Below are 11,563 nucleotides of genomic sequence, written 5' to 3'. Positions count from 1 at the left end.
CACTATGGAAAACCTTTAAATTTTTCACACAAACACTCCTATGTTAAAGCAACAACTCAGATACAAAAAAATATTAATTTTAGAGTGACTAACACTGAAATTGATGATATACGAAGTGTTGCTATAATATATGAATCCAAAACATTGAAAAATAATGAAAAAAGTCTACATTTTTGAAAGCATTTTTACACACAGTAAAAATGTGCTGCTAACAGACAAAAATGTTCAGATGCAAACGATTTCAGCACGACAGTGCTCCTTTAATGCAGATACTCAGCGTCGGGTTTTTAAAGCTCAGCAACATTTCTAGATTTCAAACCTTAGCCAAATTATCTACATAATTTATGCCTCTTGTTCTCAGGCCTTGTGGTACAGTCATACTTCACTGCGTGGAATTACAGTTATTATTATATCATTTAAGCAAAGTGCTTAAAGGGGGAATTAAAAGCCTACTCTAAACTTCCAAACACTAAGTGTGCAGACAGACGTGTGCCTGCCTGAGGTCTATAAAGCATTTGGCCCTCGGCATAAGCACACAAGTGCTCAAAAAGTCTGTTTTTTTTTTCTTTTTTTTTTTTTTCTGTAACACAGTTATTTGTTGTTTTATTTTTTCAGCAAGAGATTTCAATACAGGAACATGTAGACAAGATAATATTTTTTCCTCCTAACTTATACAATAGGGTCATAGCAAGGACTGGACAACTGGAACAACAACAACAAAAAGACAGCAAAAAGTTAGTTGAATCAACATCTTAATTCTTAAAATACAGTAGAAAAAAATATGCAATTTCAGGGACTCTTGGTGAGGTTTTACAAAAAGAAACACAGTCCGTCTCTAAGATCAGCTTTTGGGGAGGCGTGTAATTGAATACTAAGATCTCTCACTATGGCTCTGGCAAGTGGAAGTGATGGCAAGTGGGATTTTTTTATTATTATTATGGTTGTTTTACAGCATTTTGCCCTTTTTCTTGCTTCTTTTTCTCAACCAACCTTGCCTCTGCTGTAATTAATATGCATTGGATCTGGCTAACATGGAAACATCTCCAAGTGAAATAATTACTGTCAGCTCCTGAATGCTCAGGAACTATAAGACATCATGAAAAGAAGGGAAACACTATGAAAAAACAGCAGGAAAAGAACAGGTATTGCTTTCAGATTACCCTATGTAACTCAAGAGTTTTCAGACTTTTCAGACTTGCAGATGCCCACCTATTCTGCAAGGCAAATACGGATATCTGCGCAGTGAGCGTCAGCTTGCTGAGACCAAGCTGGCTTTTCTGTTACCTTCTGAGGAAACTTCAGAACCCCCCCAGGGACTCGCAGTCCAGAAGCCGAAGACAATCTGTGTAGTTACTTTCTAAAAGTGCTATGCCAAATGACAAAGATCAACAGAGGAAGCAGTGTTTATTTTGTACAGGATCCTGAAGAAGTATGCACACCATAGGTATACAGGCTGGGCTTTGAAGCTGTCAGCCAACCAGCAGATGGATGTTAAAGGGACTTAAAAAATAAATTCACATTGTAAATGACTACAAAACCTCAACTTATTTCCTACAGAAAGAAGAGCATCAGTACAGGAAGCTTAATTTACCTCTTGGCATGGCTTTTCAGTAGGCATACAAGTGACACCAAGAGATCAAAGATGTGGCTTAGGAAGGAAGGAAACTCATGTCTCCTTTTGTATTTTAGTCATGCTTGGATATCCAACAGATTTTATTCTGTAATGGACAGGAAGCTGGATTTGGGTATAAAAACATATTCAAAAGAAGCTGGTCTGCCCTCCCCGGTCTTGATGAAGAAAAAGGCTTCATCACATGTTTGATTATAAGCACTCGAGCAGTTCTGCTAACTTTACTGAATCTGAATGCAGATGTTAAGCATTATCTAAAGTTCATATTCAATGCATCTCCTATTACTAAACAGTACAAAATATGTGAATATAAATAAATCATTATGCTTTCATCAGATTAAAAGAAAACACTACAAAAGGAAGCTTTCATTTCAATGTTGAGAAATACGTAGTAAAGCTGTATTTTGATATAGGAAAAAAAAATCTACTCGTAGTTAATTATTTCCCAGTATATTTCAAAACAAATCCCAAAGTAAACAGGTAAAAAAGCAAAAACATCATTCTGCCTGTAAAACAATTTCTAGGTAGCTTTAAAGAGCACACATCGATTTCAAAAGGTTGATAAAGACTTTTAAAGGAGACACTTAAGAATAAAAGACAGTGCAAACAACCTAGATACCTACTAACAAATTTGTATTCTGCAACTAATCTTTTTAAAGTATTACACTGTGTGAACATTTTTGCTTTCATGAAATTCTGGTTTTAATTATATGGTTCTCTAAAAGTACTTTTAATCGTAAAGGTAACACCCTATGTCAGGTGGTTGGCTTAAGAGCTGCAGAGTAATCTGGGTCAGGAAGATTGTTATGCTTAAATGTCCAAGTGCACACAAAAAGTCAGCAAAACCTGAGTGAATGTCAACTAAATGAATCAATAACTAAGCCACTGTGCAAACAGCTAGATATTTGCTCTATTGCACAACAAAATTAATGATCTGAAATCCTCTGTTCAGTACTACAATGGTCAGATGCTTGTTGGAAATTAAATCTAGGTTGTTTTTTAAGTTATGAAATGAATGAATTTCAGTGATGATGCAAGCCTAGCTTCTGGTTATACTTTATGCTTTTTACAATCAACATAAGGTTTCACTCATATTTTAATGAGAAAGCTATTTTAACATTTTGGCAATATGTCTGTACATCTTTCGTGGAGCCGGAGATAACTGAAGCAATACAAGAACCGTAGCTTACAGCATTGGGTTCCATGTTCGGAAATTCAAATAAAGGACACAGTTCAAATATATTCCCACTTCAGGGAATAGCTTCAGGTTTATATAAAATGTCAATCCTTTCAGTTTCACATGCATCAAGTGTAAAAGTCTAGGATACACAGAAGAATGATCACCTCCAAAATAGAAACATAAATTACAAGCAATTAAAATGGTTAAGCATTTTAGTTAAAAACATAGTAATTGATTTATTAATTATTTAAAATTATTAGAAAAGTGCATTGTTAATGCTAGTAACTTTTTATTAACAAACAATAACTACAATTAATTTATTAAACAATATAACATTATGATTATGAAAACCTACTGTTAATACAAACCTTCTCTTTATCATACATGTGCAAGAGAAGCCAGGTTTGTCTTGTTTTTTGAAACTTCCATTCTTCTGGATTTTTAGACCAGCTGTGGAAAATTAAAAACAAAACAAAAGAAAAAGTATGAATGAACTACTGTGTGATCAAAATATTTATTATTCATAAAGCATTTCTTATAATGACCCCAAGTAACTTTGCATGCACCACATGGAGTTTCACAACACTGTGTTAAACAGATATCAGCAAATGTTTTGCTCAAGAGGCGAAAAAGAATATGAGGGAACGCTACATGGCTTTTGTGCAGAAAGCGAGGAGATCATAGAAGAGATCCTGGCCAAGAATGTTAAGTATTTTCATCAGAAAGCACTGATTCCTTGACATTACGAACCAGGCCCCGCTCCTCCCCTGTGAGCAGGCAGTTATGAGAGGCCGTTGCCCTCATCTGACCCAGGAGAAGTGGCAGCCCCAAACCCGTACCCTGCCATCCTCACCAGCTGCTGGCCTACCTGAGCGTCTGGGGAGGACTTGTGGACAAGGAGCCAAGTTTGGGCTTCAAATATTTAGCATTTCCCAATTAGCTTACATTCATGTGAAATTAAGCGGCCCCTAAAGAACTGGAAGCAGAGTCATGGCAGAAGTCACCGCGTCCCCTGGTCGCAGTGGTTGAAGCACGCTTTGGGACACAGGAAATAGCAGCAGAGCTCGGCACAGCTTCCCTCGTCCCACATGAGCTACGGACTGCTACAGAGCAGAGCAAATTCATTTTTCAGAAGCATATGTTTTAAGGCTTTGATTTGCTGAAAGGTGTGACTTCAACGTTGACGTTTACGGGACAGAAAATGCTTTACCCCTTGCTCTCCCCAGGAATTCTGATTTCAGTATTTAGCTCAAAACAGCAGGCTGCTTCGACACTGTGAAAAGTGAACGTGCAAAACAAATGACTAACATCTGTCAATGTTCTTTTGGCTGTCTAGCAATCAAATTTTAAATATTCAAGATTTTAGCTGGGTTAAAATGGCAATTTTATGTAGATCTTAAACATAATTTTAAAGGTAGTATATTTTGTTTTCGATGAAGAAAGACATGCTTAGTTCTGTAAACAAATGAGCAATCTAGCAAATCTCACTATAAAATTAAAACTGCTTTTTAAATGTACAATTTTTAAATTAGCATCTTAACTCTTATAAAATTTGTCAATACACTGACGCATCATTTAAAGATACAGCAGAAAACAAGAGGAGAAAACCCAGCAAATTTTATACTTATTTGATTTTTCTCTAAAAGGAAGACAAGTCTCCAGAGGGTAGCATGTAAGACGTCTTTAATGTTCCAGCTTGTTTTACGCAGCAACAGAGAGCACAGAAATCAATTGAAAAGCCAGCTGGATATGAGAATTAGTATTGTTTAAACACTGTCAAGTCTAATAATGCAAAAGAGTCCTCATATTCGAGGAATGATGCACCAGCAAAAACGTTGCTCACTCAATCCAATGAAACAGAAAAAAACAAGACTGCAAGTCTGGAAACCTCTGCCCTTCCAGCCCCGCAAATGTTTTATTGACTTAAGAAATTCAGGATAAAGAAAAACCAGCAACAACTCATTAGGGTTATCGCTAGCTAAACTCAATAAAAATCTCTGTAGCCAAAGTACAAAGTAAAAATGACACAAATAACAGTAGATGAAAAATGACAGACAAAACATTAATAACCACAATATATTATATTCTACATGACTAAAATTAAATCCAAATTTGAACTGATTTAGAGGTCTCTTTTGGGACACTGTCAATACACAGGCAGAAGACCGCCCTAAAGCAGGTTGTCAGAAGCTGTAGAATCAAATAAAAAAATACCATCCTCATACCCCCCAACCTGGAAGCCAAAACACCTGCAAGCAAAGACCTTTGGCACCCCTTGACTTCACAGCAGGGTACCCAGTAGAAAATAACGTCTGTCAGAATACGGAACTTGCAGTGCAACGAGCAGACAGGACGAAGGCAAAGGGGCCTTTCTGTGGGTACTTGGTGGGGCAGGTCACTGGCTTATTTGTGCCCAAGCTCTGTTTCCCAAATCAGTAGTTCCTAACAGAGAAATTGGAACTTGTGCAGGAAGTGAGTTAATTTCTATCAGTCCTTAAAACAAAAGAAAAAAAGACAACGATGGTATTTGATGTTGAAAGAAACCCTTTTTTTTTTTTATAAGGTTCATCCTCCTGAGCAATAGCATGGAAGCTATTATAGGGAAACACTGTGTATTTGTACAACATGAAGAAGGCAAGCTTAACACTCTTTTTAACATGAAATGAGCATGGAAACTGTTTACGTTATAATCCTTGCAAGGTGACAAGAACAAGCTGAATGACAGATCTGGGACTGAATCCTGTGAAAACAGCCCCTCTTCTAATGAAAACCTTTAACATATTTTTCTTTCTTTATACAAAGTATTAGACATTTGTGACTTATATGCACTGGTTAGATATACTACATAACAGCGAATATTTTATCCTCTGCTGATTTTATGTTTCTGTCACTTGTACCTTCACCTGAGTACTAACAGGTACTAACCTGAAAAATGCAGGCTGACTCCACTAACCTCCTATAAAGCTATACCATGTTAAAATATCTTTATTACCTAGTTTATAAACAACTGAGACTAACAAATGAGTGCACTATGAGGTTAATTGCCCTTACGAGCCTACTACCAAAACCATATGTTCTTTTCTACATATTAAGGCAAACCATTACACTCTTGCACCTAAGATCCCACTTCCACTCTAGTGGGTTCTCTTGTGGGAACAAACAAAAGTTTCAGCTAGTCTTCTAGAAAGGTTTCTCTCTCTATACACCGTAATAGTTAATAAGAACAACAAATGCTTTAAAATAATCAACCACAGAAACTACATTAGTGCCCATCACAGCACCAGAGCATCCCAAACCATTTCTTTTGGTCTGCACCTTGTCCTATGAGAAACAAAGGCTACACGAGTGTGGAAATAAAAGTTGTATTTCCCTTAGTAGACCGTGGATGTGTTCATGTTTTCTGAAAACGTCCTCAAGTTTCTAACTGGAACTCTTTCTTTGGCTGTCTCGATTCCTGTTTCTCCCCCCTCAGGAAAATGGTCCTTCTCCTGACCTGATTTCCTATCAAACCGTAGCCAAAACACTCATGATAATGGATGCACAATCTTCAAGACAAATAATGTGGTAGTTGCTCCCTGCAATCGGACCCTCCACAGTTATAAAAACAAAAGTTTTCCACTGATTCCTGTGACTATGACAGGTTTTTTCCTATTCCTATGACAGCTTTAAAACCTATTGAAAGTATCACTCGGTGCCAAAGAGAATGGGGTATCTCTTTTTATCGGAATGACATAAATAGTGCATTTTTAGAAATGCTCAACTTCTAAACTACAAACGTTAAAGCTTTGTAACTCAAGAGAGATCTCTTTTTGCTGTTTATATGTAGATAAGCTTCCTTGACACACTGCAGCAGTAGAATAGGATTTTCCCTTGAGTGATTAAATATACAGAGTAAGACCAACTACATTATAGTAAAAATCCCAACTTTTTATAGACCATTACAATGTCTTTCACAGTCTGAATTAATATGGTAGCTTTTAGAAGCATCTATGTCCAGATCTAATATAAACTACGGAACTGGATGAAAAATATACATGTTTAAAACATGTATTTTTCCAGTATGCCTAGGGCTAGTTTTCAGTATATTGTACAAACACTAATTGCCTTCTTTACACAGTTAATGTTTGAATCTTTCTTATGAGCTCTAGCTCATTGAAAAAACACATTGGTTGACTTCAGTTAAAGAGAACTTTTATGTTTGTGCAAATGCTCTTCCTAAATGGCTTTGAAATTGAAGATACAGAGGACATGAATGAAATGGCCCAAAGAACTTTACATGTGGGTTTCTGTTTTGTTTCTTTTTTTTTTTTTTTTTTTTTTTTAGCACAAGAGTCTCATGTAGAAAAGCTGCCCAAGATTCTCACTGGTCTATCACATAAATGAGCTTTAGTCTACACATTAATCTTATACAGATCTGTTCCCAAAACATGGCTGAGCTGTACCTTCCCAGCCGCTCACTGCAGATGTTATCTGCCTTTAAAATGCTTAACCACATCCCTTCTCAGCACCGTGACAGAAAAAGGACATTTTCTGAGTACTGGCAGCATAAGGAGGCAAAGAGAAGACAACCGGTCGCAGGCAGGGCAGAGCGCTCTCTGGGATGTCCTAGCAGAGAAAGGGAAGGGAAAGTAGTCAAATTGGTTCCAGAAACACAGTAAGAAAAAACATTATTGTTACAAATTGGATTCAGGAAGACAACAATGCATCTGCTTAGACTACTGGCCAGGACAAAATACTACCAAGCTGTCATGACTGTTAAATAATCTCCTACGTGCAGAAAAGCACTGTGATGAGAACCGAGAGTTTTACTCATTTAACTGGAAAGATCACTGGGTTGGAGACAAGTCTCAAAAACCAAAAACGAAAGACATGCCTGCCAATAACCCTCCAGAAGGCAGGAGAATACTGCTGGGTGGCAAATGCAAGGACACCTACACTCATCTACATCTCCTGCTCCAACTCATGCCACTGAGTGCCCAGCACGCCTTCTGCCCGGAACGTCCCCCCAAGTGAAAGCACTCCGCAAAGGGTGCAGGAGGCCTAATTCCTGCCCTCAGTGCCCTGTCCGTAAATGTGCGTAACAGGTGCTTCCTCAATAAAGAGCAACCACACTCTAAAAAACTCACTTAACGATATTTAAAGTCTTGCTGCAGCACTTGGCACTCAAACGGTTTGCTCTAGTATTTCACAACGCAATAGATACAATAGCGGTAACTTTTTAACGTGCCATGCACTTACATTTAAGGCAAGAAAAATGCCCTTATACAGCAGAATGTGGAAACTGAATAGTGTTATCAGGTCATTTTGGGGTGACTGTAATGCTACGTGTGGCCAACGGGTGAGCACAGGAGCCTGGCTCCCCAAAGAGGCTCCTTGGAATTGCTGGAAGCACTGTGGAGGGAGCAGAAGTTTGGCAAAATGTCATTCTCATGGGAGAAGAGCCATTTTATGGATGGAGGTTTTATATGGATATATAAAATACATATGGATGTGGGTGGAAGTTTTATATATGCCCTATAGTGCCTATAGCGAAGTAGGAATAATAATTTTCTGTCCAGTCATAACACATACAATTATTTAAAGGGAAATGTTAAGGTGTTTATTTTTATCACAGGTATTCAGAATTTCTTCTAATTCTCTGAGGGCATTTGAAACAAATTTACTTTCAAAAAAAGTAGGTTTTGAGTTTCTTTCACTGTCAACTCCAAACCCGTATATCTGCAATTACCAAAAGCAGCACTGTCAGAAAGTGATCACAAGGACTTGAGATGCTCTGGAAACCCTACGCTCCGCATGCCGAGAAAGCTGGCTTGCGGTATGCGCCAACATTTTATGCAAGATAAGGGGAAACCTCATTTCAAGTGCATGTGGTGCTGATTTTCCTCATTTGGGAAAAATAACCGAAATTTAAATTCTAAATAGATTTTCAAAGACTTGACTGGAATGGCTGTAATTAAAATTTTTGACACACTAATCTTTGGCAGGACTCAAGCACAGACGCAAGAAAGCGTCATAGCCTTTATTTTAAACTGTGTTTTTCTCATATTATGGATGATTCTGTTAGGTCCCAACTCCCATTCCTAGGAAAATGAATATATTTATACTGAGACTCTCGATTATAGCTTAGAAGCTAATTAACTTATGACTTAGATAAAGGTTTTTCTTATTTTCCTGGAAGAGAGGAGACACTAATAAAGCTCTTTCGCCAGAAGAAACTCTCTAAAATTGTCAACAGATTTTAGAATCAGTGCCACATTTTTGGTAGAAAATCCTGGCACCCTTTCTCAATCTGTGGTTTAAAAACAATTTTTAATATATTCGTCCATCTGGTTTATACGTAGCATAATGACTAAAGACTTGTGAAAAGAGGGGGGGGGGGAGAGGAAAAGCTTTATTTTTAATTTTTATTTTTAGTTTAGGAATCACACATACAGGAAGAAAGAAAGAAACTTTCTTTTTAATATCTCATTTTTGTCCTGATGTCCAATATAAAGACAGATTGTATCTGTGCAGCAAATTACATAGGTCACAGAACTTCCTTAAAAAGTATTTATAAAGCAAAAGGGAAGAGCCTTTGTGCCTTAGAGCAAAACTTTGATTAAATCTACATAAAATGTTTATCACAGCGTATCTTTTATTATACGTACTTTTATCACTTGCCATTATTTGTAACATTTTATATTATGTTTGCATCCTGAAGCTTCATCCAAGATAGAAACCCCCTTCCTCCCCCACTATAGGCACTGTTCAAACACAACATGAGACATTGCCTTGAAGAGCTCAGAGCATAAACAGATGAGACAGATGATACGTGGAAAGGAAAGCTGACACAGAAAGTTCTAACAATGCCTCAAAATCATAACGCAGGTCATCTGCAGAGCTCATACCTCATGTATATATGTTACAATATATGCAGCACATCTCAACTGTGATTCAACTTGTCAGCTTTTCATAGACGCCAACCTACCTGCAGCTGCCACCAACATCCCACTGGGAAAAAAAATCCTTTTTTTTTTTTTTTTTTAATTCCTTTTCTAGTATATTATTTAGTTGCTGATATCTGTATTCACCTGTCTGGAGCAAAATTGCATATAGTATTAATGACAGGTTGACAACTTTCTGTTGTTTCCAGTAGTAGCACAGAGGATTGAAAGCAGTGGGCTTGAAAGACCAAAGGTAATGCTAATATATTATTATGCCAAATATACTTTTTATTTTACATACTTTTCTAAAAAGATGACAAAGTAGGAATTGAATTATCACAGAAGAAGAAAAAAGAATTGAAAATCCCTTCACAGTCAATCTATTCAGCTCCTGCAAGGAATATAATATGCTACTAAATGCTATCCTAATATTGTGCTCAAGCCCCATCTCCTCTCCAGATGTCCATCTTTTCTTGCACTTAATTCTGGTCACACTGATGTCCAGATCGGAATCAAGGGAAAGGATGAATGGAAACAACTGTTTTGCCTCCCTCCCTCCCATGAGAAACATCCTGGGGGGTACGAGGAGATAGAGGGCCTCAAAGTCTGTATAAAAACCATATAAGAAGCCAGCTGCAAGTAAAATCATTTTCAAAGGTTGGCAACAATCCATTTATATAAATGCCTTCTGATGAGGGATATGCTACCAGACCCAGGAAAAAATGAATAAGGTCAGTTCTCTTCTGTCTTACCACTGTACCACACAATGCCCAGCTGTGGTACAGAATACCCCTGCCAGGGCATGGATTCAACCTTAGTTACATTGGCTTTTTTCTCTTTTTTTCCCCTTTTTAAATCTTATGACAGATTTTAAAACTCCATCCTAGCATCTCAGAGAAGAAAACAATAATATAAGTGATCAAACAATTAATAACAAATGAAAAAAAATCTTAAAATTGAAACATTTCATCTGATTTCAGGCACTCAAATATCCAAGACCATCATTTCTGTCTTCCTGGATTTGTCCATTTCAAGATTTAAAATCTACATATCTTTATGCTTTTAAGTGCTGTGCTGGGTAAGAGTATCACATAGTGTTTTTTTGAAGGAGAAATCCAAGTATCTATGAATGTGATCAAAGGAGGGATTTCAAGAGCATACAGCTTGAAACCAGGCTGAAATCACTATAACTCCATGTTCCTGGGAGAAGACTAAGTTCTGTGGTGGCTCTCAGCTAGAGTGAATAATCACTGGATTTTACTGCTCACAGGAATGAGCAATCCAAGTCCTTTAAAGCTACATGTAGAAGATTTGATTTTATTGTTCAGTGCCACAATCTACAACAGTAACATGTAGTCATGTGTATACAGCTAGCAGAGCATTAATATACAATCATGCTCTGTCAATGCAAAAAAAATCTGTAGTTTCAGCAGTGCTGGGTCATAATTATAATTATTATACTTACAATATCACAGTATTAATGAAAGAACTAGAAAAGCTATAAAAAGCTGCTAAGCAAAGTCAAATATTTAACAATATGATAATAAAAGTCTGCATAATTTTTAGGGCCTATCTCACTTAACAGAAAAGCAATCCATGACTAAAAAAAAATTACTTTCTGCTTTTAAGAAGAAAACACAAGAATTATAAAGAATTATGGTTTTCCACACAGTGATTCTGAAAGAAAATATTGGAAGAGAAACCACCTTTGTGTGAAAATTTATCAGTGGAAGTTTTTGAGGAGGGATGAGGAAATGGCCGCTTGGAGAAGGATTTCAGTACTGAAGGTGTTGGCTGATGGATTTTACTTTGAAGCGTCCAGGATACTAA

At 37.0% G+C, this 11,563-nt stretch overlaps 1 protein-coding gene across 3 annotated transcripts in view; it reads right to left on the bottom strand.

Annotated features, from left to right (window-relative positions):
• Positions 1-11,563, bottom strand: part of CHLSN (cholesin) — a 133,328-nt gene that overhangs the window by 2,369 nt on the left and 119,396 nt on the right. For all 3 annotated transcript variants that reach the window (XM_083799504.1, XM_083799502.1, XM_083799503.1), the window contains exon 4: positions 3,179-3,260. In XM_083799504.1, the coding sequence (XP_083655630.1) occupies positions 3,179-3,260 (82 nt within the window). The remainder of the gene's footprint in view (positions 1-3,178; positions 3,261-11,563) is intronic.

Source organism: Anser anser (genome assembly GCF_964211835.1).
Source record: "Anser anser genome assembly, chromosome: 15".
NCBI classification, from domain to species: domain Eukaryota; kingdom Metazoa; phylum Chordata; class Aves; order Anseriformes; family Anatidae; genus Anser; species Anser anser.
Note: the sequence above shows the minus strand (reverse complement) of the source record. Positions and strands in the feature narration are given on the sequence as shown.